This window comes from Phyllobates terribilis, unplaced genomic scaffold, assembly GCF_046119375.1.
Source record: "Phyllobates terribilis strain yellow unplaced genomic scaffold, ASM4611937v1 Scaffold_99__1_contigs__length_5935540, whole genome shotgun sequence".
Classification (NCBI taxonomy): domain Eukaryota; kingdom Metazoa; phylum Chordata; class Amphibia; order Anura; family Dendrobatidae; genus Phyllobates; species Phyllobates terribilis.
This window is the reverse complement of record NW_027362859.1, coordinates 2,932,556-2,948,603: the sequence shown is the minus strand read 5'-3', so window position 1 is coordinate 2,948,603 and position 16,048 is coordinate 2,932,556. Positions and strand designations below refer to the sequence as shown.

The 16,048-nt window shown below is 46.7% G+C and overlaps 1 protein-coding gene across 2 annotated transcripts in view; it reads right to left on the bottom strand.

Moving 5' to 3' along the window:
* Window positions 1–948: 948 nt before the first annotated feature.
* LOC141198702 (uncharacterized) overlaps window positions 949–16,048 on the bottom strand; it is a 40,485-nt gene continuing 25,385 nt past the window's right edge. For both annotated transcript variants that reach the window (XM_073663112.1, XM_073663113.1), the window contains exons 2-7: window positions 7,943–8,082; window positions 7,634–7,813; window positions 7,427–7,550; window positions 7,255–7,343; window positions 6,968–7,058; window positions 949–4,706 (exon numbers count right to left, since the gene is read on the bottom strand). In XM_073663112.1, the coding sequence (XP_073519213.1) occupies window positions 2,785–4,706; window positions 6,968–7,058; window positions 7,255–7,343; window positions 7,427–7,550; window positions 7,634–7,813; window positions 7,943–8,011 (2,475 nt within the window). In that variant the 5' untranslated portion in view covers window positions 8,012–8,082 and the 3' untranslated portion in view covers window positions 949–2,784. The remainder of the gene's footprint in view (window positions 4,707–6,967; window positions 7,059–7,254; window positions 7,344–7,426; window positions 7,551–7,633; window positions 7,814–7,942; window positions 8,083–16,048) is intronic.

The following is a 16,048-nucleotide window of genomic DNA, read 5'->3' as shown; positions in this document are numbered from 1 at the left end:
GCCGTGCTGAAACGCGCATCAGGGTGAGCGCCATTGAGGAGCGTGTTCACATCCACTGTGGCTGTAAGTATTCTATAGGATTTATGCTACACTCTTTTTGCTGCCGTTCTTTAATCTTTTTTCCTACTTAGGTGCATTTTCTAGGCTTTAATATGTATTAGGATATACTTTTACCCTGTAGCCTAAGAGGTCACTTATAAAGATCTGCTGTCCCCGGTATGAGCTATCTAGATTAGTACCTATATATAGACAGCGGTATGACTAACCTCTTATATAGCAACTACTTCTGACCTACCTCATAAGCACCTGCACTTTTATTGAATGCTTCACTGCATTTTAACAATATATTCTTATTTTTTTGGCAGCCCAATTATGTATTTACATCAGAAAATAATCATGTTAATTTGTCTCATGCTCCTCATTAGTGCTCCTCCATTGTTTTACTATTAACTGTCTCTGATTCATATTTTTTTCCTGTATAAATTATAATTAATACAATTTTGTAATTTTTTCACTATTATATGGGACTCTGACTTGAAGTTTTTTCCTCTTGTTTATTATGTATGGAGAACTATGTGGGGCCCATTATTCTGTATGGAGGACTATGTGGGGCCCATTATTCTGTATGGAGGACTATGTGGGGCCCATTATACTGTACACTGGTTGGCCCACGACTTTGTCAAAGTTTTTCATTTTGGCCCTCTGCATGTTTTGAGCTTTACATCCCTGATGTAGTCAGTCTGGGTAAATGTACATGGAAATGGCAATAATGCAAAGCTGCTAATTGGACTTTGCTACAAGCCTCCTAATATAGCTGAACACGTAGAGGATGATATGCTGCAACAAATTAAAAAGGCAACAAAAACATGTCATCGTCAAAAGTGTTGGCTCCCTTGAAATTGTTCCAGAAAATGAAGTAATTCTCCCAGAAAATTATTGAAATTACACTTTTTGTTATACACGTTTATTTCCTTTGTATGTATTGGAACAACACAAGAAAACAGAAAAAAAGGCAAATTGAACATAATTTCACACAAAATAGGTAGGACAAAATAGGTGACACCTTGCCAAAATTGTGGGTAAACAACTTTGTTTCAAGCATGTGAAGCTTGTTCAAACGCAATTTTGGCAAGTAACAGGTGTGGGCAATATGAAAATCACAACTAAAACCAGATAAAGGAAGAAGTTGATTCAATCTTTGCATTGTGTGCATATGAGTGGCACACTAAGCATGGAGAAAACAGAAAACGGAGAAGAGAACTGTCTGAGGACTTGAGAACCAAAATTGTTGAAAAATATCAACAATTTCAAGGTTATAAGTCCATCTTTAGAGATCGGCATGTTCCTTTGTCCAAGGTGTACAGCATAATCAATAAATTTACAACCCATACAGTCAAATATGGGGGAGGTTCAAAGGTGTTTTGGGGTTGCTTTGCTGCCTCCGACTGTGTGCAAGGCATCATGAAATCTGAAGATTAGCAAAGGATTTTGGGTCACAATATAGTGCCTAGTGTCAGAAAGCTGGGTTTGCGTCCTAGGTAGTGTTGAGCGAGCATGTTCTATTAACCCTTTCGCCGAGTATGCTCGGGCCGAGCTCCGAGTATTTACAGCTGCTCCGTGATATGTTTGAATCACTCCCATGTGCATGATTTGCAACTGTTTGACAGCTTTATTACATGTGAGGAATGTCCATTTCTTACACATTCCTCACATGTAATAAAGCTGCCAAACAGTCGCAAATCATGGACACTGGAGCGATTCAAACATAACACTGAGCAGCTGTAAATACTCGGAGCTCACCCGAGCATACTCGGAACAGAACATACTCGCTCAACACTAGTCCTAGGTCATGGATCTTACTGCATGACAATGAGCCCAAATATACTTCAAGAAGCACCCAGAAAATGGATGGAAACAAAGTGCTGGAGAGTTCAAACAAGCAATGAGTCTTGATCTAAATCCCATTGAACACCTGTGGAGAGATCTTAAAATTGCTGTATGGAGAAAAATATTAAAATTTGAGAGTCCTCAGTGGTTGATACCATTTTTTCAGTTAGCCATTAGTCAGTAAGCTTTCGAGACTACTCAGATCTCTTCAGCAGACATAGTATAACACAAAATCTGAAGAGTCACATATTTATACACAACAGGGCACAGGAATAATGCAATAGATAAGACAAGTGAAGTGAAGCAGAACTATCAGTATGGGAGAGGGATAAGCAGTTGTGGCCGTAAAAATGTGTGGACACAAGTAGATTTATTCTTTTTTTCGTTTTTTTGTGTGGTGATGAGAATTCATCCTTGTTTTAAATTTTTGCCCTGTCTTCCCTACATACAGACCCCCAGTTGGACATTTGGAACATATAATTAAGTTCATTGTGATGCAGCTGAAAGTACCTGGGATCTTGTGGTCCTGATGTGAGTTGGGAATCTTTATCTTGTCCGTGGTCTTTATAAATGGACGGGTTTTACATTTACAGTTGGTGAGGATGAATCCTGTAAGTTTCACCACAAAGGTGAAACTATCCTCCCGGTCAGTTTGCTTTCCCTCCCAGTACCTTTTAATTCTAACAATGTTAGGTTTCTGGGAGATTATACTTGTTCCTTTTATTTTTGGTTCTCCTTAGCTTGCCTTCTTTGCCCTATATGAATGTGTTTTTCTTTCTCATTCAGGGTTTTCATATTTTACTTCATACTTTCCTTTCCCCTTGTTGACAGTGTGTTGCAGTGTCCCCTCTGGTTCCTCAGGAGGTATGAGAAACTCATCAACGACTTATTAGGGAGTTAGGTCTGTGGTGACGTTTTTAGTTGTACAGCTAGGGCATTTCTTGTCTGTACAGAGACTAGTTGGGTGTAGTTGCGGCATTCTCCCGTGTGGGTTCTCCGATGGTTATCAAGATGCGCTTTCTGTTTAAAACATTTCCCACATTTTGAACATGAAAAAGGCTTCTTCCCTGTGTGAGTTCTCTGATGTTTATTAAGATGTGAATTCTGTCCAAAACATTTCCCACAATCTGAACATGAAAAAGGCTTTGCCCCTGTGTGGGTTCTCTGATGGTTGATAAGATTTGATTTCTCTGTAAAATATTTCCCACATTCTGAACATGAAAATGGCTTCTCTCCTGTGTGAGTTCTCTGATGGTTGATAAGAGTTGATTTCTCAGAAAAACATTTTCCACATTCTGAACATGGAAAAGGCTTCTCCCCTGTGTGAGTTCTCTGATGTTTGAAAAGATTTGATTTCTTTGCAAAACATTTCCCACATTCTGAACATGAAAATGGCTTCTCCCCTGTGTGAGTTCTCTGATGCATATTAAGATATGATTTCTGGTTAAAACATTTTCCACATTCTGAACATGGAAAAGGCTTCTCCCCTGTGTGAGTTCTCACATGTTTGATAAGAGTAGATTTCTTTGCAAAATATTTCCCACATTCTGAACATGAAAATGGCTTCTTCCCTGTGTGAGTTCTCTGATGTTTATTAAGATGTGAATTCTGTCCAAAACATTTCCCACATTTTGAACATGAAAAAGGCTTCTTCCCTGTGTGAGTTCTCTGATGTTTATTAAGATGTGAATTCTGTCCAAAACATTTCCCACAATCTGAACATGAAAAAGGCTTTGCCCCTGTGTGGGTTCTCTGATGGTTGATAAGATTTGATTTCTCTGTAAAATATTTCCCACATTCTGAACATGAAAATGGCTTCTCTCCTGTGTGAGTTCTCTGATGGTTGATAAGAGTTGATTTCTCAGAAAAACATTTTCCACATTCTGAACATGGAAAAGGCTTCTCCCCTGTGTGAGTTCTCTGATGTTTGAAAAGATTTGATTTCTTTGCAAAACATTTCCCACATTCTGAACATGAAAATGGCTTCTCCCCTGTGTGAGTTCTCTGATGCATATTAAGATATGATTTCTGGTTAAAACATTTTCCACATTCTGAACATGGAAAAGGCTTCTCCCCTGTGTGAGTTCTCACATGTTTGATAAGAGTAGATTTCTTTGCAAAATATTTCCCACATTCTGAACATGAAAATGGCTTCTCCCCTGTGTGAGTTCTCTGATGTATAATAAGATTTGATTTCTGTACAAAACTTTTCCCACAATCTGAACATGAAAAACGCTTCTCCTCTGTGTGGGTTCTCTGGTGTTTAAGAAAACTAGATTTATGGTTAAAACATTTTACACATTCTGAACATGGAAAAGGCTTCTCCCCTGTGTGAGTTCTCTGATGTTTGATAAGAGTAGATTTCTCTGTAAAACATTTCCCACATTCTGAACATGAAAAAGGCTTCTCAACTGTGTGAGTTATCTGGTGCCTAACAAGACTTGATATCTGATTAAAATATCTCCCACACTTGGAGCAAGAAAATCTATTCTTCGCTGTGTGAATTTTTTGATGTTTAAAAAAAGACTTTTTGAGAAGAAAACTATTTCTATATTCTGAATGTGAAAATGGCTTCTTTGCATTAGGAGCAGTTTGTTTTTTAATGCTTATTTTGTGACTTTGATTTTCCTTAGTAGTCGGTAATGAATCAGAAGACGAGACCTGTTTCAAAGGATCAGATGGCAGATCTTTGCTGTGAAGGGATGATGGTAAATCTGGAGTAATGGCATTCACTTCAATTGCATCCTGTGGAATCTGAAAATTATCTGATTTGAAAATTGAAGATGTCAGCTGTCCCTCTGATCTCCTGGTACAGTCATCTGCCAAGAATAAAAACAATCATCATTTTTTAATAAAGAATCCTTGAATTTTATATTTTTGAACATTTCTACTTAAACGGTCCATTAAAAAAGGCAAGTTATATAAAAAAATTCACTTATTCACCAAGACAATGACCATCTAATAGAAAACCTCATAGGATGAAGCAGTGGAGCGTGGTGTTCAACTGTTTGTTCATTCTGGCTCCCAAATATGGAGTAAAAGGCGCAGGCTCTGTCCAGCCACTAAGATTAGGGTGCCTGGGACCTGTAGTACCATCCAGTCTGGCAGTATGGGTGTGTGTGCTGTCCAGCTGGAATAATCTGCTCCCTGCTTCAGCCATTTGGAAAGCACCACACCCTACTAAAGGTGGAAGCATATTGCTGGAAGCTGCCAGATACAGCCTTGTTCTCCTCTGGTTCAGTCCTCTGTGCTCAGCTCCCGGCTTGTGGATTTGTTTCCTGTTGTGACCTCGGCCCGTTTACTGACTACTCGTGTCTTCTGATTTTGTATTTTCTCTGCCCTCCTGGTTCTGACCCGGCTACCTGACTATTCTTCTTTCCATCTCACTCCAAAGAATAGCAGGTAACACCGTGGCCCAAGCCTAGGGGTCTCTGTGTAGGTTCAGATCCATGTAGAGGGGTTAAAGGGTGATGATCAAAGTAATTTGTGAAATCTGTAAACAGGGTAGATAGTGACAAGCCTGTTCGTGGTAGCCATCTTTTGAGCATTCCTAATATCTAAATGGCGCTCCTTCCCTTCTTAACCTGCCATGTGCCCAGACAGTAGTGTACAACCGTATATAGGGGATTGTCAGATTCAAAAGAAGTTGGAAAATAATTTGTAAGGTCCATTTGTTTCCTATTATCCTTTGTGAAGAATTCCAAAGTTATCACCACATAAAGTGACACACGTCAGATTTGAAAAATGGGGCCTGATTAGAAACATAAAACTGCGGGAAGGGGTTAAATCAGAGGATTACAGAAGTTAAAAACTGTGACTATAGACAATAAAACATCGACTGAAATGATCAAACTGAACAGTCTTCATCAGAGAAAAATGAGTAACTAGTGGTGAAACCTCTCTGGGGTAATTGGAGTATGGGGCTCGGTGGCTCTTGGCAATCTAAACTATCATAAGAACCAATATTTTCTGTCAGATGAGTGTCAAGAAGAAATATTAGACATTTAAAGTGAACTTTTTTATAATACTGCATTTGGAAGAGGTAATGGAGATCTTTTTGAAAAACTACCAGGGAGTTATAGAGTCACATAAGTGAGGCCGGCCGATCCCACCACAATGAAACTATCATAGAGAGGGAATTTGTAAAAAAAAGAAAGAATATAAAAACATGTAACATCCCCAACAACAACGTATGTATGAAGGGAGAAATCCAACACTAAACTGGAGTTGCACTCATTTATGGTGGACCATTTGGCTCGAACAAGCCGGAACCCCGAACACGAACCTGAATTTGAAATGCCGAACAAATTCGCTCAATACTATTTATGATGTGGAGTGAATCCATGAAACCAGGGCTCAAGCCAACACATCTCCTGCAGGCGTGAAAAAATGTATATTACAGCCACCAGCCACGCACAGCTTAGAGATATATCATGGCACAGGTGTAATGTTTTCTGTATAGTTTATCACAATCCAGTTTGCAGTTAGTTGGTTTTAAAATAAATTGAACAGTCAGGATAAAGGGAAACTCTACTGTTATTGTACAGAAATTCACACTTGGCCTCACTGCACATTTAATGTTGTCGATCATAAAAGTGAAGTTTGGCCAAAAAGACTGGACCTGGTCTTGTAGGGACCATATGAGCACATTCAGCAGCACAGAAGGTAGATTCATCCAATAAGATATCAGGGATCTAGGAAGCCAACACCATCATTACCCTCCGCTTTCTCTTACAGGCCCATCATTATATTTTTCTTCAAGGGATTTTCTCACTAGTCAGCACATTCTACGTACGCTGTCATTTGGCTTTGTAGTTTACAGACCTGGGCAGGTAACGGTCAGCGTCTCCTAATCCCAGGGGGTAGGTGGATCCTCCAGGTTGTAAGTGCTACAGAAAAGGGCTTTCACAATTACACAAAGTAATCTGAATATTTTCGGACGGAGGAGAATGTTGTGGTCTAGCGGCAAAATGGTGATCACACGATTGTGATATGGCTGGACTACATCACCGATAAAGCAGCCACAGCCAGTGACTGAGAAGAATCTGTGACTTCTCTGCATTTAGTGGTTACTACCCACCTGGGTAGTCATATGTAGGAATCTCCTCTTTACACCGCTCATCACCCCTCACATATGTCTCTGTAGTATTAATATGGGTCAGATCTTCACCCTGAAACAAATATTATAAAAGTCAAAGACAGATGAAGAAGTCACATCTATGATCAGCTCTAATCCTGTTATCTCCACCGTTCTCATAACACAAATTTAAAACATAATAATGGTGGATAAAACAAGACTGAAGACAGGACCTTTACAGCCGTCTACACATCATAGGGGAAATCTCATGACATCTTCTCTCCATCTACCTGAAGAACATTGGTATCTTCTTGTTTACAGTCCTGTGGAAGAAGAGGATGGGGACATCTCTCTGGTGTTGTCCTCTTACTGGATAGATCTGGAGGAAACACATACAAGGACTGAATTCATTTTTTACATACAGATAATTATAGGCCGTGTGTATTTAGTCCTGTCTATTACCTGGTGATGTGAAGGGCTGGGGAACCTCCATCATGACGTCCTTGTACAGATCTTTGTGTCCTTCTAAATACTCCCACTCCTCCATGGAGAAATAGACAGCGACATCCTGACATCTTATAGGAACCTGACACATACAATGATACCGTCATCCCCCAGATCCCTTCATAGCATTACTGTATAATATCCCAGCATTCCCAGCAGTGTCACCTCTCCAGTCAGCAGCTCAATCATCTTGTAGGTGAGTTCTAGGATCTTCTGGTCATTGATGTCCTCATGTATCAGAGGGTGAGGTGGAGGCCCTGTGATTGGGCTCAGGGGTCTTCCCCATTCCTCAGACACAGGGTCCTGACAGCGCTCACTAGAGGTCTTCTTCACTACTGTGTAATCCTGGTTATGGAGAGACACATTAATAAATCTCCCTCCAGACATTTCCAGAGTCCTCACCTCTCCAGTTCTGTTCATCTGTTATTCCCATAGATAAGAATGATGTAATGGGACGTCATCAAAATCTCTCACCTCTCCAGTAAGACGGAAGAGGATCTCTAGGGCGAGGTGTAATATCCTCTCCGCCATCTTGTCCATCATTTTCCTGGATAAATCAGGAAAATTTTCTTATATAGATGATCTTCACTGAGAGGATCCGGTATTTTAGAGATCTGAATGAGAAAAAGATAAGCTGATGGATAAGACCATTTTTCACAGCTTACTAATTCTCCTATACATAAAGATGGAAATATTCTTTGACCTGATCTTCGCCCGGCTCTGTTCAATACATGATTTTACTAACTCTCCTCTTCCACTCTCTGATCACAACCTTCTTTCATTCTCTGTCAAGAACTGTCACCCTGCTCAAGACACCCCCACTTTCCACACTTATACAAATATACATGCCATTAACACCCAGAAATTTATGAAAATGTTGCAATCATCATTGGCCCCAATCTCCTCCCTCTCATGCCCTGACTTTGCACTGAAGCATTATAACGAAACATTGCAATGCGCCCTGGATGAAGCCGCACCTCCTACACAGAGAACAACTCGGCACAGACGGCGACAACCCTGGAACACACTGCAAATACACTTTCTCCAGTGGTGCTCCAGGTGTGCCGAACGGCTGTGGACAAAATCTAATCTGGCCGAAGATTTCCTCCATTATAAATTTATGCTTAAAACCTATAACTCCACCCTTCACCTCTCCAAACAAACCTACTTTAACAACCTCGTCATCTCATGGTCCAATAATCCTAAACACCTGTTTGACACTTTTCACTCTCTCCTTAATCAAACAGCACAGGCCTCAAACATCAACCTCAGCACTGACGATCAGGCCAATTATTTAAAAGAAAAAAATGACCATATCCGATAGGAAATTTTCTCTCAATCCCCAAATGTTATGCATACTCCTCCCTCCCACACTGCATCTTGCTAATTTTCTGACTTCAAACCAGTCACGAAAGAAGAAGTGAAAAGGCTCCTTTCTTCCTCTCGCTCTACCACCTGCACCAGTGACCCTATTCCCTCACATCTCCTTCAGTCCCTTTCTCCAGCTGTCACTACTCACCTAACTAAAATATTAAACCTCTACCTTTCATCTATTATTTTTCCCTCCTTTTTTAAACACGCCAGCATACATCCATTACTTAAAAAAACATCCCTCGACGAGAACTGTGCTGCTAACTACAGACCTGTTTCCAATCTTCCCTTTATCTCTAAACTACTCGAACAAGTGGTCCACTCCTGTCTAATCCGCTATCTCTCAGATAACTAACATTCTACTGAAACTGCACTCACTAAAGTTTCTAATGATCAACTAACAGTAAAATCTAATGGTCACTACTCCCTGCTGATTCTCCTGGATCTCTCTGCAGCATTCGACACTGTGGATCTACCTCTCTGACCGCTCCTTCACTGTGTCTTTTGTTGGCTTCTCTTCTTCTCCCCTTCCCCTTATTCTCGGGGTTCCTCAAGGATCAGTCCTAGACGCCCTTCTTTTCTACTTATACACCGCTTCTATTGGACAAACAATTAGCAAATTCGGTTTTCAGTACCATCTCTATGCTGATGACACCTAATTAGACACCTCTTCTCTGGACATCACTCCTGCATTATTACAAAATACCAGTGATTGTCTTTCCGCTGTCTCTAACACTATGCCCTCCCTCTATCTAAAATTGAATCTGTCAAAAACTGGACTCCTCTTATTTCCTCCCTCCACTAACCTATCTATGCCCGATATTGCCATTTCTGTTTGTGGCTCCATCATTACTCGCCAGCAACATGCCCGCTGTCTTGGGGTCATACTTGATTCAGATCTTTCCTTCACTCCTCACATCAAATCACTTGCTCGCTCGTGTCTTCTATACCTCAAAAACATCTCTAGAATTAGAAATTTTCTTTCCTTTGACTCTTACTGTAGCTCTTACTCATTCTCGTCTGGACTATTGCAACTCTTTACTTATCGGTCTCACCTACCGATACAACGATGTCTCTTCCCTGTGCCAGTCATTGCACTGATTGCTCATCCAATACAGAGTTCAATATAAACTTAGTGCTCTTACCCACAAAGCTATCCACGATTCAGCACCACTCTACATCTCCTCCCTCGTCTCATTCTAGCAGAACGAAGGGCACTGGTAGGGTGGTAATGACTTAAAGCTGAAATCCTCAGTAAGCCGCACCTCCCACTCCCGTCTCCAAGATTTCTCGCATGCTGCACCAATTCTTTGGAATGCACTACCCAGGACAATTTGATTAATTCCCAATACCCACAGTTTTAAGCGTGCCGTAAAAACCCATTTATTTAGACTGGCCTATCACCTCAACATACTTATCTAACTGTCCCAGTTTTGGCCCATATTAAAATTTTCTTCAAAATCATGCTCATACCATCCATGCACTGCATAGCCTCTGTCTGTACTGTACACATACTGGCTGGCGATCAGTTCATGTAGTGTTATGTACTTACCCTATTTAGTATATTAAGGCTGTATTATACAATATATGTACATTTTACCTTTTGTGTCTCCCCTATTTCCTTATAGACTGTAAGCTTGTGAGCAGGGCCCTCACTCCTTTTAATATCTGAGTTATGCTTATTCTGTAAAGTCTGTATTGTCTGTGTAAGTCCCCCCTAAAATTGTAAAGTGCTGTGGAATATGTTGGCGCTATAAAAATTATTATAATTAAATTCAGATGTAAATCTCAGGCCCACTCTATTGATGTTGAGTTCCCTGACAAATTCAAAAGATTGTTCACTCGTCCCCGACCAGATGATAAAAATGTCATCAATATATTTGTACCATACCCCAATATATGGCTGCCATCACTTATGACCATCCCTGAATATTGTGGATTCCTCCCACCAGTCCAGGGATAAGTTAGCATATGAGGGGGCACAGAGGCTCCCCATCGCAGTACCCCTGAGCTGGTGGAAGTACTTCCCGTCAAAAAGAAAGAAGTTATGAGTAAGAGTGAATTTTAGAAGATCCTCCATGAAGTCATTATGTCTGCTACACTCTATTGACCTGGATTTCAGGAAATATCTTACTCCTCTGATACCATCCTCATGCGGTATATTACTGTACAAAGCCTCGATATCTAGTAAGGCCTGGTCCCCTACATGCATGTATACATGCTCGAGGGTCTACATGTAGGGGAGCAGGCAAAGGGAAAACCAACTCTAGAGGGATTATTCCAACTTCAGGACCTCAGGCGATACTATGGGAACATTACACTGTGTAGGGGCATCATACATCCTGCATAAGGGGGATAATGGGGGCATTACACTGTGTGGGGGCATCATACATCCTGCATAAGGAGCATAATGGGGGCATTACACTGTGTGGGGGCATCATACATCCTGCATAAGGGGCATAATGGGGGCATTACACTGTGGGGGCATCATACATCCTGCATAAGGGGCATAATGGGGGCATTACACTGTGTGGGGGCATCATACATCCTCCATAAGGGGCATAATGGGGGCATTACACTGTGGGGGCATCATACATCCTACATAAAGGGCATAATGGGGGAACATTACACTGTGTGGGGGCATCATACATCCTGCATAAGGGGCATAATGGGGGCAGTACACTGTGTGGGGGGCATCATACATACTGCATAAGGGGCATAATGGGGGCATTACACTGTGTGGGGGCATCATACATACTGCATAAGGGGCAAAATGGGGGCATTACACTGTGGGGGGCATCATACATACTGCATAAGGGGCATAATGGGGGCATTACACTGTGGGGGGCATCGTACATACTGCATAAGGGGCATAATGGGGACATTACACTGTGTGGGGGCATCATACATCCTGCATAAGGGGCATAATGGGGGCATTACACTGTGTGGGGCATCATACATCCTGTATAAGGGGCATAATGGGGGCATTACACTGGGGCATCATACATCCTGCATAAGGGGCATAATGGGGGCATTACACTGGGGCATCATACATCCTGCATAAGGGGCATAATGGGGGCATTACACTGTGTGGGGGCATCATACATACTGCATAAGGGGCATAATGGGGGCATTACACTGTGGGGGCATCTTACATACCGCATAAGGGGCATAATGGGGGCATTACACTGTGGGGGCATCTTACATACTGCATAAGGGGCATAATGGGGGCATTACACTGTGGGGGGCATCATACATACTGCATAAGGGGCATAATGGGGGCATTACACTGTGTGGGGGCATCATACATCCTGCATAAGGGGCATAATGGGGGCATTACACTGTGGGGGCATCTTACATACTGCATAAGGGGCATAATGGGGGCATTACACTGTGGGGGCATCGTACATACTACATAAGGGGCATTATGGGGGCATTACACTGTGTGGGGGCATCATACATACTGCATAAGGGGCATAATGGGGGCATTACACTGTGTGGGGGTATCATACATCCTGCATAAGGGGCATAATGGGGGCATTACACTGTGGGGCCAGTAAAGGGGTCCTGTACTATGAGAACAATACGTTTCCTCCCTTCCTGTCTCCATAGTTGGGTCGTATGTATCTATTATAGGAAACAGAACAAAAACCTTGATTCTTATAAAGGGGCAACACAAGACCCCAAAAGAGTCTCCGTGCTGAAGGGGTTAATGCCCCCTGCCTCCAGTAATGGGGGAACTCCACATACCTCCACCTGCAGAGCCGCCACCACATATATGGCTGCTCTGTGCGCACAGGAGCTGTGATGAGGTCACAGGAGGGGAGGAGTCAGGGGTCACATGATCAGGGGCCTCAGTGGATGCAGGACTCTGCTGTGCTGGTTGTCATGGTGCTGGATGAGCTGAAGTTTATGTGTGAGGTCAGGAGGGGTTTACAGTGTGGATGTAGCAGAGCCGTGTGTGTACGAGGTGTACGGAGCGGAGCCGCGTGTGTACGAGGTGTACGGAGCAGAGCCGTGTGTGTACGAGGTGTGCGGAGCGTAGCCGTGTGTGTACGAGGTGTACGGAGCAGAGCCGCGTATGTACGAGGTGTACGGAGCGGAGCCACGTGTCTACGAGGTGTACGGAGCAGAGCCGCGTGTGTACGAGGTGTACGGAGCAGAGCCGCGTGTGTACGAGGTGTACGGAGCAGAGCCGCGTGTGTACGAGGTGTACGGAGCAGAGCCGCGTGTGTACGAGGTGTACGGAGCAGAGCCGCGTGTGTACGAGGTGTACGGAGCGGAGCCGCGTGTGTACGAGGTGTACGGAGCGGAGCCGCGTGTGTACGAGGTGTACGGAGCAGAGCCGCGTGTGTACGAGGTGTACGGAGCAGAGCCGCGTGTGTACGAGGTGTACGGAGCAGAGCCGCGTGTGTACGAGGTGTACGGAGCAGAGCCGCGTGTGTACGAGGTGTACGGAGCAGAGCCGCGTGTGTACGAGGTGTACGGAGCAGAGCCGCGTGTGTACGAGGTGTACGGAGCAGAGCCGCGTGTGTACGAGGTGTACGGAGCAGAGCCGCGTGTGTACGAGGTGTACGGAGCAGAGCCGCGTGTGTACGAGGTGTACGGAGCAGAGCCGCGTGTGTACGAGGTGTACGGAGCGGAGCCGCGTGTGTACGAGGTGTACGGAGCGGAGCCGCGTGTGTACGAGGTGTACGGAGCGGAGCCGCGTGTGTACGAGGTGTACGGAGCGGAGCCGCGTGTGTACGAGGTGTACGGAGCAGAGCCGCATGTGTACGAGGTGTACGGAGCAGAGCCGCGTGTGTACGAGGTGTACGGAGCAGAGCCGCGTGTGTACGAGGCGTACGGAGCAGAGCCGCGTGTGTACGAGGCGTACGGAGCGGAGCCGCGTGTGTGCGAGGCGTACGGAGCGGAGCCGCGTGTGTACGAGGTGTACGGAGCGGAGCCTAGTGTTTACGAGGTGTACGGAGCAGAGCCGCGCATGTACGAGGTGTACGGAGCGGAGCCGCGCGTGTACGAGGTGTACGGAGCGGAGCCGCGCGTGTACTAGGTGTACGGAGCGGAGCCGCGCGTGTACTAGGTGTACGGAGCGGAGCCGCGCGTGTACTAGGTGTACGGAGCGGAGCCGCGCGTGTACGAGGTGTACGGAGCGGAGCCGCGCGTGTACGAGGTGTACGGAGCGGAGCCGCGCGTGTACGAGGTGTACGGAGCCGCGCGTGTACGAGGTGTACGGAGCGGAGCCGCGCGTGTACGAGGTGTACGGAGCGGAGCCGCGCGTGTACGAGGTGTACGGAGCGGAGCCGCGCGTGTACGAGGTGTACGGAGCGGAGCCGCGCGTGTACGAGGTGTACGGAGCGGAGCCGCGCGTGTACGAGGTGTACGGAGCGGAGCCGCGCGTGTACGAGGTGTACGGAGCGGAGCCGCGCGTGTACGAGGTGTACGGAGCGGAGCCGCGCGTGTACGAGGTGTACGGAGCGGAGCCGCGCGTGTACGAGGTGTACGGAGCGGAGCCGCGCGTGTACGAGGTGTACGGAGCGGAGCCGCGCGTGTACGAGGTGTACGGAGCGGAGCCGCGCGTGTACGAGGTGTACGGAGCGGAGCCGCGCGTGTACGAGGTGTACGGAGCGGAGCCGCGCGTGTACGAGGTGTACGGAGCGGAGCCGCGCGTGTACGAGGTGTACGGAGCGGAGCCGCGCGTGTACGAGGTGTACGGAGCGGAGCCGCGCGTGTACGAGGTGTACGGAGCGGAGCCGCGCGTGTACGAGGTGTACGGAGCGGAGCCGCGCGTGTACGAGGTGTACGGAGCGGAGCCGCGCGTGTACGAGGTGTACGGAGCGGAGCCGCGCGTGTACGAGGTGTACGGAGCGGAGCCGCGCGTGTACGAGGTGTACGAAGCGGAGCCGCGCGTGTACGAGGTGTACGAAGCGGAGCCGCGCGTGTACGAGGTGTACGGAGCGGAGCCGCGCGTGTACGAGGTGTACGGAGCGGAGCCGCGCGTGTACGAGGTGTACGGAGCGGAGCCGCGCGTGTACGAGGTGTACGGAGCGGAGCCGCGCGTGTACGAGGTGTACGGAGCGGAGCCGCGCGTGTACGAGGTGTACGGAGCGGAGCCGCGTGTGTACGAGGTGTACGGAGCGGAGCCGCGTGTGTACGAGGTGTACGGAGCGGAGCCGCGTGTGTACGAGGTGTACGGAGCGGAGCCGCGTGTGTACGAGGTGTACTAAGTGGAGCCGCGTGTGTACAAGGTGTACTGAGCGGAGCCGCGTGTGTACGGAGCAGAGCCGCGTGTGTACGAGGTGTACGGAGCAGAGCCGCGTGTGTACGAGGTGTACTGAGCGGAGCCGCGTGTGTACGAGGTGTACTGAGTGGAGCCGCGTGTGTACGGAGCGGAGCCGCGCGTGTACGAGGTGTACGGAGCGGAGCCGTGTGTACGAGGTGTACGGAGCAGAGCCGCGTGTGTACGAGGTGTACGGAGCAGAGCCGCGTGTGTACGAGGTGTACGGAGCAGAGCCGCGTGTGTGCGAGGTGTACGGAGCAGAGCCGCGCGTGTACGAGGTATACGGAGCGCAGCCGCGCGTGTACGATGCGTACGGAGCGGAGCCGCGCGTGTACGAGGCGTGCGGAGCCGTGTGTGTACGAGGTGTACGGAGCAGAGCCGCATATGTACGAGGTGTACGGAGCAGAGCCGCATATGTACGAGGTGTACGGAGCGGAGCCGCATGTGTACGAGGTGTACGGAGCGGAGCCGCGCGTGTACGAGGTGTACGGAGCGGAGCCGCGTGTACGAGATGTACGGAGCAGAGCCGCGTGTGTACGAGGTGTACGGAGCAGAGCCGCGTGTGTACGAGGTGTACGGAGCAGAGCCGCATGTGTACGAGGTGTACGGAGCGGAGCCGCATGTGTACGAGGTGTACGGAGCGGAGCCGTGTGTACGAGGTGTATGGAGCGGAGCCGCATGTGTACGAGGTGTACAGAGCGGAGCCATGTGTGTACGAGGTGTACGGAGCAGAGCCGCATATGTACGAGGTGTACGGAGCAGAGCCGCATATGTACGAGGTGTACGGATCGGAGCTGCGTGTACGAGGTGTACTGAGCGGAGCCTTGTTTGTACGAGGTGTACTGAGCGGAGCCGCGTGTGTACGAGGTGTACTGAGCGGAGCCGCGTGTGTACGAGGTGTACTGAGCGGAGCCGCGTGTGTACGAGGTGTA